General features: G+C 38.1%; 1 protein-coding gene across 4 annotated transcripts; it reads right to left on the bottom strand.

Annotated features, from left to right (window-relative positions):
- Positions 1–247: 247 nt before the first annotated feature.
- Positions 248–16,467, bottom strand: nktr (natural killer cell triggering receptor). Of its 4 annotated transcripts, none has more exons than XM_047348980.1 (17): positions 16,337–16,467; positions 15,259–15,337; positions 14,640–14,714; positions 13,829–13,936; positions 13,350–13,394; positions 11,291–11,378; positions 10,408–10,437; positions 8,933–9,078; positions 8,553–8,742; positions 8,287–8,454; positions 7,444–7,531; positions 7,106–7,254; positions 4,339–7,029; positions 4,156–4,239; positions 2,726–2,785; positions 984–1,079; positions 248–738 (listed from the first exon to the last, which is right to left on the bottom strand). In XM_047348980.1, the coding sequence occupies exons 2-17, from the start codon at positions 15,314–15,316 to the stop codon at positions 669–671; spliced, it is 4,146 nt and encodes a 1,381-aa protein (XP_047204936.1). In that variant the 5' UTR covers positions 15,317–15,337; positions 16,337–16,467; the 3' UTR covers positions 248–668. The 4 variants fall into 4 exon arrangements, with proteins under 4 accessions (XP_047204936.1, XP_047204937.1, XP_047204938.1 ...); XM_047348981.1 differs by having other exon boundaries at positions 16,345–16,363; XM_047348982.1 differs by lacking the exons at positions 14,640–14,714; positions 15,259–15,337; positions 16,337–16,467 and adding an exon at positions 13,110–13,133 and having other exon boundaries at positions 13,829–13,871.
- Between the last annotated feature and the right edge of the window lie 85 nt (positions 16,468–16,552).

The following is a 16,552-nucleotide window of genomic DNA, read 5'->3' as shown; positions in this document are numbered from 1 at the left end:
TGGTTTGTAGTAAGCAGCTTACACAAGCCTCTTGAGAGAAGAAGAGCTCTAAAGTTATGTGTTAGTGCATGTATTTACATGGGGATGGACATAGTTTTGTATTTTCCTAACTGTATAACACCAGTTATACAAGGGAAAGAGGAAATATGTTTCATTATATAAAGTCAGGTCACTCTCACCAATATCTGAAGTACAGTAAAAGCAAAGTCAAAAGATTGTAATAAATTGCATAAAGAAACACAGAAGCTCAAAGTGTGGTGTTATTTAATAAAAGAAAACGTTTTTAGCAACGTTATAATGTCAAAACTTTAGAGATAATATACAGCTTCTACACTCATCTGTACATTCAGAAACGACTATTCTTAATGAAATAAGTTTTACTTCCACCCTTATCCTTGCTCAAACACATTAAATGTTAGATGTTTAAAGAGTATAATAATTGCACCATTTAGCATAAAAGAAGCAAATGTTAAAGAATACACAAATATCGTTGCAAACAGGTTAAGTTGTCAGACTCTTAAAGATCTTTTCACATTCAGTACCTCAACAACCATCCCTTCATCTCACATAACGAAACTTAACACAGTATGAAAACACGAAGAACCCTTCCTGTTGGAGCTTCAGTATCTCCCAGCATGTTAGCAGGCCTCTCTCAGGTGAGGCGAGGCTTAACTGTAGCGGCTGCTGCGGCTGTGACTCCTGTGTCTGGAAGAACTGCGACTAGACGAGCGGGACGACCTGAAGCAGACGGATTACAATGAAACATTTTAGCTTTTAGTTGTCAAAACACAGGATCACGAGGATGGAAGACGCCTTAATTTAATCTGGAAACATGTCGACCAATTACACTTTAATAGTATTTTATGCCAAATATGAAAAGAGAATGAAGGAAGACTGCAGTTTTTCCTTTGGAACCAATCGGATACTGCCTAAGGAGACAGATGGAATCAAAGGTTGAAGTTAGACCTGCCTCACTGTCTTACCGTGATCGGCGCTCAGAGCTCCTGTAGCTCACACTTCGCCTACGCCCTCGTCTCCTGCTCACGCTCCGACTGGAATAGCTGTCATAGGAGTCAGACCTGCATCAAAACAAAAAGCCAGATACAAAACGGCTGAGAGATCAGTTAGGGCCATGGATTTCAAACTGGGGTACAAGTACTACTGGTCCTACTTGGGTTCCTTTCAGTGATATTCAGAGGAAATTCTGGTGTTAACAGAGTAAATACCAGGCTAATTACTGTGATTTAGAGCTGATAAGGACAAACAGCAAAAATGATAACTTGTTACAGGAACAACTTAAAAGTGGAGAAAGTTTCAGCAGAGAAACATGTTCACCAACAGAGATATTTCTGTACGCTGCATGTGAAAGATTCAATCAGATGCAAACTGGGAGATGTGTAAATAATCACAAAGCAGCCATGTTGGATTTCAAGTTGGGGATTGGTGAAAAAATCCACAAGGAATTCAGACTTCATGGGATCTTCCTGCCTTTCTTTTTACCTAACATTTCGTCTTAGTAAAAATGGAATACACTATCAACCCGCATACATCCGTAAAATGTGCAGTTTTGTCTTCGTGGGAAAACCACAACAAACAAGAAAAATTTCCAGGTCCTTACTCCATGGTGGTACTTGGAAACCATAGTATTTACATGTTACTGGTATCTGCAAAGTGAGATTTGAGTTAAAGTGCTCAACCTAACAGGGACAACCTAAAAGCTGCCAGTTAAAAGCGAGAGGAGAGGAAATCTAAGCTTATCTCCCAACAGATTGCTGTAATATCAATGCTCCAAATAGTTCGTTGGTGGAGATAATGTTCAGATAAACAGCTTAAAATAATCAAAGGACCAACTTTTAAAGCACTGTTTGGCTAAAGATTCCTCTAAAACAACTGTAGTTCATCTTTTCTTTGAGACCATTTACAATTTTTGTTAATAGATCATTTTACGGCTAAAGTTTGACAATAACAATAAAAACGTCTCAATTGTTGTAGCTTCAAGTGCAGAAAGTAATGGTTGCTGTGTTGTAGTTTCCAAATGGCCGTATCTCCAGTCAGCACAGACGCACCAAAACCAAAGTGTGAAAAGTGCTTTCAAACATCTCACCAAACTTCAGCTTACATGTCAACTAAAGCAGCAGAAAATCTCTTTTGTAAAATATGCATGTTACTGTGCACTGGGCCTGAATCACTATTGCTGACTTATTTATGTATTTGTTACAATATGTCTCCTAATGAGGAAAAATATACAGCTGTGATTCTCTCTTATCTTGATTGTGTCTCCATTGCTTTCTGTGAGTTTTTGCATCTCGATTGCTGGTCGGCTTCCTTATTGGCATGAAGAGGCTGACTGCATCGCTATTCAGATATAAAAGCTAATCATATATTGGATCAAAGCTGTTTTTTTTATATGGTGATGATGATACACTGTGCGACTCTAATGTAATTACAGGTTAATTAACTGAAATAATCTTTGCAAAAAATATAAAATGGAAGTTGACCGTTACGATGTCAGGAATGTTTCAAAGAGATACAACACATCTTTCTGGGATTCAGTGTTTTTCATTGTTTTTTTAAATTACAATCAACGCTTTGGGTGTTTAAAACATCTCTTTGGTGTATGGTTTGCAAGTGATTTATAGTACCTTGTTAATGTGCATTGATGTTCAGAGCTACTTCACACAAACACAAGAACCTTTCCTGAATCAGACAGAAGAAGGTGACAAACCTGGACCTCCTACGGCGATGATGTGAGCGGCTTCTGGAGTGACTTCTACTGTACGACCGACTGCCAGGGAAGGAACAGAAAACAAGCATGAAATTATAAAATACACTTTAGGAGAAAGATAATTTATGATCCTGGGAAGATTAATGATAAAGCATCTTTTTTTATTTTCACCAGGACTGTTTCTGTACTGAGTGCCAAAAGTGCCTAAACGTAATCAATCACAAAATAAATGTTTGATAATTGTTATAAATAAAATCAATTCTAAATAAATATATTTAAGTAATACATGCATTCAAACAAGTTAACAATTGAATACATCCATTTTTAATGTGAACTGCATTGATTGAAATATAAACATGATTATATCTGTACAGCAGGGTTTCTCCAGTTGTAAGTAGGTTCAATTTAAGACCTTTCAGGACCAATCTGAAAAATATTTAGGACAAACATGAATTATGAAAAACTGTTTCAATAACATCCTTGAGAAATTAAGTTTAACTCCCTGCCTTATTTAAACTAGGTGAATCTAAGTGTCATGACAAAAGAGTTGGTAAGGAATAATGGTACAAGAACGTTTTAATTTTAATTACCCAACCAGTGAGTAAAGCCAGTTTCAGCATCACAACTCTGGCATGTTTGCAGGGAAAAGCTGACCATCCTGTGATGAACTCATTTCTAAGCGTATTGCTTCCATGAATCATGGAATTTGTAGTTTTGGCACATTTTTAAACACCAATTTTCCCTCGGCCAGAGCTACAAATTATGGAACAAATGAATGTCGCCAACGTGTTTCTCAAAAAACATGAAAAAAACATTCAAATTTGGCAGAACATTTGGTGTACAATTAATATGAGTATCTGTGCTGTGGTGCACCACAAAATATTTCAAACTCCAGCTTAAAATACATAGCTGCTTTGATTAGTTAATCTGCACAGCAAATCAAACCAATTATACGAACTATACCAGTAATAGCTCCTAATGGGTAAGGCTGACAGAAAAACATTAACTGGACAAAATATTTTTACTAACATTCTTTATATAATAAATAAATTATCAAGGTATTTCAAGAAATTCTGTTTGTAAATAGTCAATTATTGATTTAGTTTAATTAATTAATTAGCAACACATTTAAGAGGCTAGTGGTTTTATTTTTGTTAGGGTTTTTTTCCAAATTAGGCAGACAGGAAGTAGGGTGGAGAGAGGGGGTCTCCGGGAACCAGATTCGAACCCAGAACAACTGCGTCATGGACTAAGGCCTCAGTACATGGGTTGCGAGCTCTACCACACACATCATGCCCGGGAAATGATTTAATGATTTATTTATTTATTTTCGTGGCACTTTTGGACCTCCATACTAAGAATCTGCATTTCTTTAAAGTAAACTCAAGGACATAAGGTAAATAGATTAATAAGTAACAGAGTCGGTGTACCTGTGCCTGCTGTAACTTCGGTATGTGCTGCTGTGTGAACGAGAACGTCCTCGTCTACGGGTTCTCCGACTCCGACTGCGGCTCCTTCAGGAACAATGATGTAGATAAGTAACTTGAACAAAAGGACTGTACCTGAGGCTATGAACTGACAGCTTAAACAGAACTGTGTGACATTTCTCTTACCTGGAAGAGTAGCTGTAGCTTCGAGATCTACTTCTGGATCTGCTGTAGGAGCGGGACCAGCCTCCGGAGCGCGACCGGTGGCTCGAACCAGACCGAGACTTTCTTGACAGGGAGCTGGACTTCTTTGGTGAACGTGTGCGTGACGCACCTCCGGCCTTCCCCACAGACGGGGACCTTTCTTCACTCGAACTCTCCTGGTTTCTTGGCCTCTGGTTGAGTCGTACCGTCTTACGAACCTCATCGAACAGAGAACCAGGTCGTACACGGTTTTTACTCTTTATCTCCATTTTCACTCCCTGCATGGTGAGGTGCTGCATGCTCTCGTTAGCTTGTTTGCTTTTCACCGCAACAGCCTGGACGTTCACCTCCGGAACGGCCGCCATTCGTTTTAATGGCTTCCATTTGAAATTTATGACGGATTTGCCAGGAGGTGCTTCATCCTGCGGACCAGCAGTTGTTGAGGACGTGACATCAGGCAGGGTTTTGCTCTGAGACAACGTACCATCAGTGCTCGCCACTTCTGATGACTTTGAGGTAGAACTTAGGGTTAATTTAGTGGTTGTGTTGGAATCAGGCGTGACAGGATGTTCAATGATGTCAACAGTGTGCTCTGGAGTACAAATCTCCATATCATCAAAAGAATCTTGGTCTTTGACACTGTTCCTGTTAGATGCTTGTTCAGAGTGATTTGTGTTTTCAACGTTGCTTTCTTTGGATCGAAGTTTAATCTTTTCTTCGTCTTTTACAGGGTTCTTTTTCAAATCAGTTGAATTTTGGTCCTTTGTGTTCAAGTCTTCACCTAAACTTTCTGTAACCTCTGTGTCAGGACTGCGTCTCTCTCTTTTAGATTCATCATTCTCTTCCTCCTCGTCAAACTCTAACGGTGGCTGCCAATGGAAAGTCTCTCTCAGCTTCTGGTGTTTTCTCTTGGACTTTTTAGTTTTGTCCTTGCCATGATGAGAACCGGTCTTACTCTCTCCTTTCCTCTTATGCTTATGCTTCCGTTTGGCTTTCTTCTTGCTCTTCTTGCGCTCCTGCTCTGCAGACTTTTGAGCACTATCATCGGAGGGACAAGAGGAAGAAGCGGCTGCAATGGCAGCAGCAATTTTATATGCTATCTCGTTCACGGCTTTTGTTGTCTTTTTCAAAGCTTCATAGTCCGATTCAGAACTCGCTTCTCCTTCCTCTTTTTCAGAACCGAAGCATCTTCTGTTGGTTATATTCTCAGAATCTCCATCTGAATTCCATCCAGTCGACAGCATTGTGCTGGACTGGACAGCTTGCTTCTCGGTTGCAGTGTTGCTTTGGCTCACTTTGTCACTGTCGCTGTCCCACTCAGAGCGACTGTTGAAGCTCTGTCCTGGAAGTGAAATTAAACCTTTTGCTTCTGGTTCTTCTGAGTTGTCCTTCTCTCTCTTGTTCTCCAAAGAGCCAATAATTTCAGGGCTATGCTCACTGCTTTTTTCTCTTTCTGAACCTAAAAGTCCTTCTGGGCTCTTATTAACCATAATATACTTCTCTAAATTTTTTATTCTGTTGAGGGAATTGTAGTACTCCTTCCATTCCTTATCTAACAAATTCCTCCTGCTGCTGCTTCCTTTTTGGTCCTTTTCAGAGTCCGATCTGCTGCAGGATGACGACCTGCTCCTGTACGGCTGGACTGATCTTGACCTGGACCTGCTAGAACTTCGACTCCTGGAACGACTGAAGGACTTGCTTCTGGAGGACCTGCTGTGTGCAGGTTTGTGTGCCGTCTTGTCTTGAACGTCTTCTGGCATGGACTTCGGTGTAACTGAAGTCTGAGTTTTTACTGAGAAGCTTGCCGTTGCCGAACCAGTGGTAGAGGGATTACTGGGCGTAGCTTTAGTTTTGATTTCTTGAATATGAATGTAGGAGGGCTTCCAGGGCTTTTGGTCTGGTTTCCAGCGGGAAGGAGGAGGACTGTCACTCAGCGGGATCACAGGAACCCTTTCAGGTACCGGGACTGCTGGTAGGATGGGAACAGGTGTAACCTTCTTATCTTGGACCTTCCCAGACACAGGCATCATAAAGTCAATTTTCGGTTTGGTCGTCTTCCTCTTCCTTGGAGATCTGGAAAAGCTCCTCTTTCTAGAGGAGAAAGATCGGGATCTGGATGTATACCTAGACCTTGATCTTGACCTGGACTGAGAAAACGACCGAGATCTTGATCTGTACCTTGACCGTGATCTTGACCGGGACTGAGAATAAGACTGAGATCTGGATCTAGACCTAGATCGACTTCTTGATCTAGAGAAGCTTCTTGACTGTGAATAAGACCTGGATTTTCCTCTGGATCTGGATCGACTGGATGTGTAGGACCTAGAGTAGGATTTGGAGAAAGACTGGGAGGATTGCCGTCTTCTCCTGCTGGAAGAACGATGCTCACTTGAGGGAGACCTGCTCGGTGTGCGGGATCTGGACTTCCTAGAAGAAGATGCTGACTTTTCACCCTCTGACTCGCGGTGCTCTTGAAATTTTTTCTTGGAGCTTTTCTTTTTGCCATGTTTGCGCTTTTTGACTTTCTTCTTGTGTTTGGCTTTTTTCTTTTCTTTTTTTGGCAGCCGGTGCTGGCCTGACCTCTCAGAGCTCTGGTCTGAGGAACGTTCTCCAGACTGGGGCCGAGGAGAGGCGCTTCTATTATCCCACTTGCTTGAGGGACGGTCTTTGAGTCTGTCAAAGCAAAAGAATTATGAAGGCAACAAAGGACGAACAAGCAAAGAAGTGGGAAGTAGAATATAATTCCTACTTGTCTCCTTTGCTCCACCTCTCTGGGCTCGAGGGTAGGAAAACTTTGGTTCTCTTTGTTTCCACTTTCCAATGTGGTGGAGTTTCGCTTCCTCCACGCTCTTCAACAGATGTAGAGCGTGATTTAGATCTTGTAGGAGTATGATATCGCTTAAAAAAAAAAGGAAAATAAAAAGCAGAACTGATTAATTTTGCATATTTACTCTTTACATTTAAGTCCAAAAATTTTGTTTCTCTTCGATTTAACTTCTCAACACAGCCAACATAAAGACAAAGATGAATATAAATAAGTTTACATAAAACAAATAGGAAATCTTTGATATTGAGAGAGAAGCATACAATTGTTCCTCTGCCTCTGATCTTCCGTCCAGACTTTGTCACAGCTGGTTTCTGTTCAGCTAAAGGATCGTTTTCTTCTTTCTCAAGCCTGAAAGATACGATAGCATTTTTTTAATTCAATGACTGCAGTAAGCAGTGCATACAGTGCCATACAACAGTATTCATACCCCTTGATTATTTGTAAAACAAATTCCTAAGATTTGAAAATCTCATGCACCAAAACATGGCTGATAGGCCAGGCAAGGAGAGCATTTATCAGAGACCGAAACCTATGAGAAGACCTATTTGCAGTATGAAGGTGGTCTGATCACATGAAATCAAAAATAAACATTTTAGCCTGACATGCTAAATAATATGTGTGGTGAAAAACTAACACTGCACTTCACCCTGAACACACCCTCCGAAAGGTGGAGCATGTTGGTGGCAGCATCACGCTGTGGGGATGCTTTTTTCCAGCATAGATGGGGAAGCTGGTCAGAGTTGATGGGTCGATAGATGGAACTACAGAGCAATCCTGAAAGAAGTCATGTTAGGGGACTTGAGTTGGGGCAGAGGTCAATCTTCCTGTGATATAACGACACTAAACATACAACCTGAGCCACAATGGAATAACTCAGATAAAAGCATTTCCATGTGCCAGAAAGGCCTAGTCAAAGTCCAAATAAAAGTGCATGTTGTATTTCCTATATTTTAACTTGCAAAATGTGTCATTTCCTTCCACTTCACTTTGTGTGAGTGTGTGTGGTTGTAACATGAAAAAATATGAAAAAGTTCCAGGGGATTGAATACTTTTGCAGGGCGCTGTTATTTATATGGTATGCTATGATTTCCTTGATAACTAACGCTTCTGTCTTATGCTCCTCCGTTGGCACGTCGCGTCTCAGCAGGAAGCGATTCTCTGGCACAGGTGGGATTTCCTCCAGTCGAACAACAGGTTTCTCCCTCTTCCCACTCTGCTCCTTCTCTTCTTCAGGTTTACTTTCACCTACTGCCATTTCTTTTTCTGCAGGACTTTCAGAGTAGAGACACAACCAAACATGTATCTGCATGGCAGTTTTTACATCATAAGCATTAATCTTGATCATGGAAGAGAGTTTAAAAAAAAATACCTTTGCTTGGAAGGTACATTATCGGATTTCTTGACCTTTTTTCCTTCCTTCCTTTTCTTTTTAGGCTTTTTACCTTTTGCCAGTCGCTTTTGATATTCGACATTTTCTTCTAATTCACTTTCAGACATGGAAAAATTGGATGAGTCATTGGAGTTAAGGGATGAAGTCCTTTTCCGCTTGCCCTCAAGCACTGAAATTAAAATTTTAACATCATGCAAGTTGATCTTCATTTTGTATTTACCATTTTGTATTTGAGATTTTTTTTCCAAGTACAAGAGAATAAACACAAATTTAATCTGGCAATTTCATTAACGCCAGATAAAACTTGATTCCTGTAAGTGAGCAGACTGTGGATTTTCTAGAAAACAGAGTGAACTGACCATCATTTGCAGATTTTGTGATCAGCTGTCCACAGTCGACCACTCTCACATCGGCGTAGGGTCTGCTAGCTGAATCAGTCTTCAGTCCCTCGATCTTTTTTATCACTTCAAACCCAGAGATGACAAGACCGAAGACAACATGGACGCTGCACAGAAAACCAAAAGAAATGTGTTCCTGAAACAACTGAAGTCCAGACTGAATATTGTTTTCTGTCTGGAATTACGAAAAAAGTTCAACGGTAAGTTGGTGACTAAACGGTGGAGTAACGTTGGCCCTGATGAAAGCTGTATATGTTTATTCCAGCCCCATCAGATGCAATGTAGAATCGAATGTTATTGATGATTCAATCATGTTTTATTAACATTAAACGTTCCACTGAAAGTGTCCAGTTGGAAGTGTTTATTATTAAATTGTTGTTTGTATATCATTATTGATTACCTTCTGTATTGGATAAAAAGAACAAATAAAATAAGAAAAAACAGAGTTTCTTCTTAGGCACCAAATGTCAGGAGATTGTCCAGTGTGGGGTAATAATCTTTAGTAGGGCTGAAACAATTAATCAGATTAATCGTGACGTAGAAATGTTCCAAGCTGTATCGTTTGAACCAATAGGAAAATTCAACCGCAGTAACCACCGTTCATCCCAAAGAGGGCAGCACTAAAATGGTTTTAGGACAAATATTGAAGAATTAAACAAATTTGCATGAAACTTAAAAAAATAGCACAGGTAACATAAAGATTGCATCCTGAAAGCCCAGTTTATACAATTTATCTGCAAAAAAGATGATTTGGGGTTTGGTTCCTCTTTAAATAAAACTACTCGTCAGACTTTTCTCCATCAATGAAACGGGCTGAGACAATTAATCAGATTAATTGATTATTTAAATAATCGTCAAGTAATTTAGTAATCGAATAATCATTAACTGGAGTATACAGACTCTAAAACATGCCATTTGCTGAAAGAAAAACCCACTCAGAGCTGTAATTAGGCAAACACTGTACAAAAAATATTAATTTTGCATTTAAGATAAAAAAAAAAATAATAATAAAAAACTTCTTTGTCTGTAAATATGCTCTTTGCAGAACTCCTCAAGTGGCATAGCTTTAGCTTCACCTGGTTCAAATTCTATAAAAAAAAACTCCTATTAACCACCTTTTGATATCCAATTATTAAGCGATTAATCCAAAAAATAGCCAACAGATTAATCGATTAGCAAAACAATCGTTAGTTGCAGCCCTAATCTTTAGATTCTACAAATAACTACTATTTTCACCATTATTTGCCATGTTACAGCAGCTGGAAAAGGCAGTTATGTGCACGTAAAACAACACAAAAAATGTGAAAGAATATCAAGAAACGATATAGCCTGAAAGGCCATTTTTTGACACATTTTATGTAAAACTAGTCATGGTGCCCAAAGTAAGTTTCTCCCTGTTCTTCAATGTATTTGGAGATGACTGAAGAAGTTCTCACCCATCAAGGTGCGGTGCCATTTTAGTTGTGCTGTTTGTGGTTAATCCAGATGACGAATCGATCAATGACGGTGACGGGTTCATGTGAAAAAAACGAAAACATTGATAACTTAAAAAACGAAATCACTCAAACAACATGAGGCTGCAACTGCATAACAGAAAACGTCTCCAAAAGGCATCTAATGTATAAAACCACCCTTGGTTTATCTTGCATTTGACTTAAAGACAGTTTTGAAAACTGTTTAATTTTGAAAAATCACTTAAAAGTGTAGGAAGCCACCTTATAATGTTTTATTGTCTAATCAATTAAGAAAAACATTTTTAAATCCATTAAAACTTTCATCCTTAATGTCTCACAAGTATCTACATGTGGAAGGAAAGTCTCAAACTTCTAACGATTATGTCTTTCTGTGATACAGGGGGTCTTTCAGTCCAAATAACACGAGTTGCCTAAAATTATTTATGAAACTGTTAAGCATTTCAAAAACATAAGCTGTGTACTGTGAAACATGTTAGCAAATACAAACTACAACATGAAAAAGAAAGTCAGGAGAGAGAAAAAACACAGCCTTTGAGACACATTACCTTGGAAGAGCAGGATGCTAGAGTTTCTGTAAATTTTACACAAAAAACGGCAAGAGAAAAAATGTAACACATTTGTAGGTAAAAAAAAAAAAAGAATGAATCCAATGTTGCACTGCACTTTGAAATCTAACTGCACACACACACACACACAGAGAGAGAGAGAGAGGGGACTTCTGATAGACAAATATTACTCAGTAGGGTCATAACAAAAGGAAGGGTCAGGAATTAAAAACTAGGACTGAGCTTCAGTTGGAATCAAAGTTAAATATTGTGCCTTATTTGAATTGACTCTTACTCACATAAAAAACTGTGAGCCATTGGTGTTCTTCCCACGATTGGCCATGGACAGCAGGAAGGCTCTGTCATGTTTGAGAATGAAATTCTCATCTGTCGGGAACAGACAAAGGGAAATCAAAGTTTCAGAGGGTGTTTCCCCGCTAATGAGAACTAAAATACTTTAGGAGAAATAAAAAAGAATCAGAACCTTAATGTATAACCCTTTGTTTCGCCTTCATGAAACCAAATATTTTGTGTAGTAGCTTTCTGAAGCTTAAAACTGGTGGTTGAAAGTCATTTACAGCAAGCTTATGACTATGTACAGTAGAATACCATTGTCAATTACAACAGTTTACTTAAGTAATAAACCTGATATGTGCAAAAATCTAAATGTTTAGGTCAGAAAAAGCATTCAGCTCTCCTTAAAACACTCCAGAGGATAAAAACATTTGCCACCACTAGACTGCTTATAAATCACGACTGAAGTTTATAAGCCCTGAAAATCTTATATCTAATTTTAAGAAAAGGTAATTCAGTTTTTAAATTCCCACTCAATGTAAAAGGAAGGTTTTTAGTTTTTTTACATTTAAACTTACATTTAAATCCTATGTTTAAAATATGCTTTTGACAGTTAGCTTAGTTTATAAATAATCCATGGAAGAAGTCCATAAAGTTTAGGTGTTGTTTTTATTTGCTTTTCACAAACGTAGCACAGAAACACAGTTCGGTTTAGCCGTGCCATGCAGCGGAAACGTCAACATTACAAGCCTGAAGAAGGTCTTGAGTATGGCTAAAGCAGTGCAAGGTCAAAGGTTCGTCCAAAAACGAATTCTGACATTTTTTCAGCTTACATTTAGAGTCAATGGAAAGAGACAGTTGTGGAAAATCCCATAAAAAAAAAAAAAACTGCTCAACTCTTGTGCTTTCTGGTAGATATGGTCAAATTAAGAGTCTTCGTCATGATTCTGAATAATCTCTGCATATAAAGTGCAAACTTTAGTTCTTAAAAATCTCTGCTACGGAAAGGTTTTTTTTAAATCTTGGTGTGTCTTATAAAAATAAGTTCCCAACTATTGATTTCCCTCTCAGACAGTTTGTCTTCTTGTTGTCATACTCTCCTTCCTTCTTTGTTTATAGGGCTACATTTTTACACTAACTTCCAACCAATGTAGCCATCTTTTTTATTAAGGCACTAGACGCTAACCTCAAAATTTAAGCATATTGGGTCAATCCAACATCATCTGAACTCTTCCACATGGAGGGGGGTTGAACGTGAAGCTTATATGGACAAGACTGTTCAAGACTATGGAAATCTCACGAACTTGTCAGGAACTTATCAGAAACTGTGAAATGTGTTTTAACAAAACCAGACTGTGAGACTTGGAAGCATATGTAATTGTCAGAGGTAATATAATTGGAAATGAATCAAAAACTTCTAAATGATTTGGACAAACATCATTCAAACAGAAAAGATTAAATTATTTATTTTTTAGAACAACTAAAGTAATAAAAGGAAATCAATCAAAGCTCAGGAGCTCTTATAAATCTGTTTATGAATGTAGGTTCTACTTTCTACAGTCTACATCATACCTTTTCACTGACCTACTATGATCTTAATGTTGGGGGGAAAAAAACCTCCAGTCAGTTTCCTACATGTCATAAACTCAAAAATTCAATTTTATCCATCATATTAGGTCTAAAGACAATAGAAATGCAGGTTAAAGGCAAACACGTTGAAGACAAAGAGGAAATCTGTCAGGACATGTGTAAACTTATGGAAGTAAAAACCTTGTTGTGAGGACTATGTTGGCATGGTGTTACTGGACTGTGCACATTTCTTACCTTCTCATTTTGCAAAAGACCACTCTATAAATAAGAGAATATGTTGATAGTTTTAGGCAGGAGGATTGTAGCATTCAGTAACGAGAATGGCTACTTCCCATGCTGTTTTGATTAAATTCACAAGAAATTACTGATTCAGCTAGAAAGAACATGCAAAACTTTGCTCATACAGTACAGCATCGTAGTACTTAGATACACATTTATTATCATTATTATTAGATGAAATCAATATTGAACTACCTTCAAAGTAGCCGCCATATATAGATTCTCCTCCTCTTCCATTTCCTGTAGCCATAAAGAAAATAATCGAACTTTTAAAAATTATTTTTATATCAAAATATCGTAACAGTGTTTGAAAACAGCATAGCAAAAATTATCCATAATCCAAGCAATAACAAAGCACCTAGTGGTCATCGCTTGCTTGTCAAACACTGTTGTTGTCATTGCTGCCATTTTAAGGAAGCAGCAGATCTCCTGGATGTCCACCATAATCAGCAAAGCTGTTGTGCATCCGTTAGGTTCAGGTGCCTTAATGAAAAACTCTTTGTATCCCTTTTTCAAAAACGTTTTCCCCTTTGGGTGGCCTTTAATTTGTAGATATTTATCCTTAGATGTCAATCTAACCTAAATTGTGTAAACATATTCTATACCTAGACACAAATCCAACATCATTCAGTCACTTAAAACGTTCAAACCAGCAAGGGTTTTTATTTTGTTACCTTCTGTGAAGTCGCCTCCCTGAACCATGAAGTTTTTCACAACTCTGTGAAATGTGGAGCCTTTGTAACACAGTTTTTTCCCAGTGACTTTCCCGGTTCCCTTTTCACCTGAAATAGCATAAAGATTAAGGAAAATTCTCATTGAAATACAAACTTAATCAGACCAGACTCTGCAACTGTAGAAAATGCTTCTGTGTACCAAATCCTGTGTGTAGTTCAGAAACGGCAGGCCAGGCTAAGTGGGATAAGGCTACTGTGTTTTAAATAACTTGATACCATTGGTCAGACATGTTAAAAGTCGATGCTGGATAGGAGAAATAATTTATAAAAATACCTCACTGGACTAATGCAATACACACAAAGATAAAAACATAACAATAAGAAATGAAAATAAGACTGTACAGTAAGGGCAGATTTGCAACACAAGAAAAATACTGTACAGGTGATAAAAATAACATAGATTAAAATAAATGTACAACTGAGTAGGGTGATTTCAAAATTTGCATGTTTATTTGCACATAAAAAAACAACTGACTATTTACAAAAAATGGAAAAACTGTACAAAACCAGCAAGGATGTAAACACTTATTGAGTTTGCTGGGAGCAGTGATGCTTATAAACTAACAGCTGCTGGGAGGAAGGATCTGATCTAAGCGCTTCCTCACAGCTGTTAAGCTGCTGCTCCAACAAACTACACCATAGAAGATGGCTGATGCCAACACAGAGCCAAAAATGACCTAAATACAAACTGTCTTAAATGTTTTCTAGATTCAGTAATAGTGGATAACACCACTGAGTGAAGATAACTCACCAGTGCACAAGCAAAGAAAGTTTTTGCTTGTCTTGGGACAAACATCTGAGAAAAGCTGGAACACAATGCGTCCAACTGCAGAAAACAACAGACAGAGAAATTATTACAGCTTCTTGCAACTAAGAATAAGCACATTTAAAGAAGAAAGAAGAAATCTTGAACATGTAACCAAGAGGGACAAGTAGTAACTCCAGCAGCATTCCTCTAGTAAAGCCCTGACAATATAGAAACCTTTCCATTCCCACCAGCAATATTCTTATAGTGTTAAAGAAAGTTTTTTGTTTTTTTCTGGTCAAGCCTAAATATGTAATAACATTGCAAATCAAACTACTGCCTTCTTTACAGTATATAATTCCCGCTCGCAAAACAATAGGAAAAAACCGCAAACAAACAAGTAACAACTCCAGGACAACACATCAAAACAGCCATTCATTGCTTGTACACTTGATACCAAACCAGTCTATCAGGCAAGTGAACTACTGTGTGTTGTGCTTTCATTTTGTATAATTAAATAAAAGACCACAGTTACGTTGTGTGTTCAAAGTGATCTGTTAATGAAATGAAACTTGTGCCATTTACTTGTTTTATCCTTAAATCTGACAACAGATCATTTCCTTACCTGGCTCCCGGTTGAGTTCCACATCAAAGTAACACTGAGGGCGATCTTTTACCCCCATTATGATCAAAGGGCAGGTGACCTAAAAAAAATTGCAGGAAAAGTACAAAGAAACTGAGAAGAAAGAACCCAACAGTTTACTCCAAAAGGCACATTAACTTCTCATTGCAAGTTATTAAGACTCAAAAGGGACAGCATGAAGAAAGGTTAGGAAACAGTACAGAGATTAAATGAGGGAAGAAATTCACAGGAGAGGAGAGATCAGTGGGAGGGGAAAATAGGAGTCTACAGAGGAATGCATCGCCTGTTCAAAAATAAACAGAACACACCACAATCTTGCTTTATATTGGTAATATAAAGTATCCTAAATTCTATTTTTAAAAGTATAAACGTGTAGCTTAAGCATTTCTTTAAGGTATTAAATGGGTGTGTTTAAATGTAATAAAAATGTAGACAATCTGGTTTCTCCTAAATTTCTCTCTGCCGCTGCGGGTCCTAATCACAGGAAATGTGATTGCTCTATTAGACTTTTACTTTTGCAAAAGTAATACAAGATGAGGAAAGGAAGCTGGATGTAATAGCAACACTTTACATAACTTGTCATGTGATGATCAAAGCAGAAGAAAACATTAAAAATATGTAAGGTCAGCGGTAGAGACCAAATATAAATTCAACATAAACTGACCAAAAATATAACAGTTGAAAGAATTAAAGAAAAATCTTAGTTTAGTTTACATTACTGACTATTAACCTAATTTACAACAGAACGCAGTAATGTCATCTACAGCAATTATGTAATTATATAACCTGACAAAAAAAGATATGTTACGGTTAATTTAGGAATTACCTAAACATTGTTCAATTCATAAACCTGAAAACAGAGGCGCTATCAAAATGGTTGCGCTAGCTGCACTTTGTTAGCTAAATGCTAGCTGCGCTAGGTGATGTTTGCGCAGCAACCTACGTTGTATCCTCCACAACCTCGGTCTTAAAAGGCATTTAACCGCGAATTATGCAAATTTATCGAAAGATTCCAAGCCGCAACATATATGTAAAGCAAACACAAAATTAAATAACTTACCCACGTACAGTAGCTAGCTGGGTAAAACGAGCTAGTCACTGACCGTAGACCGCTAGCTTGTGCAAACTTCCTTTTTTTTTTAAGAATGGGGGTGTTTTCTTCAGGAAGTTTGTCCCTCCTGCTGTACCGTAGAAGATTTGTTATTGTGTTATCCAGAAACAGAAATCAAGTTAGCTCTCTGGATAAATGAAGTCAGCCGTCCTACTCGCATTGCTT

Source organism: Girardinichthys multiradiatus, chromosome 21 (assembly GCF_021462225.1).
Source record: "Girardinichthys multiradiatus isolate DD_20200921_A chromosome 21, DD_fGirMul_XY1, whole genome shotgun sequence".
In the NCBI taxonomy this organism is placed as follows: Eukaryota; Metazoa; Chordata; class Actinopteri; order Cyprinodontiformes; family Goodeidae; genus Girardinichthys; species Girardinichthys multiradiatus.
This window is presented reverse-complemented; position numbering and strand designations above follow the sequence as displayed.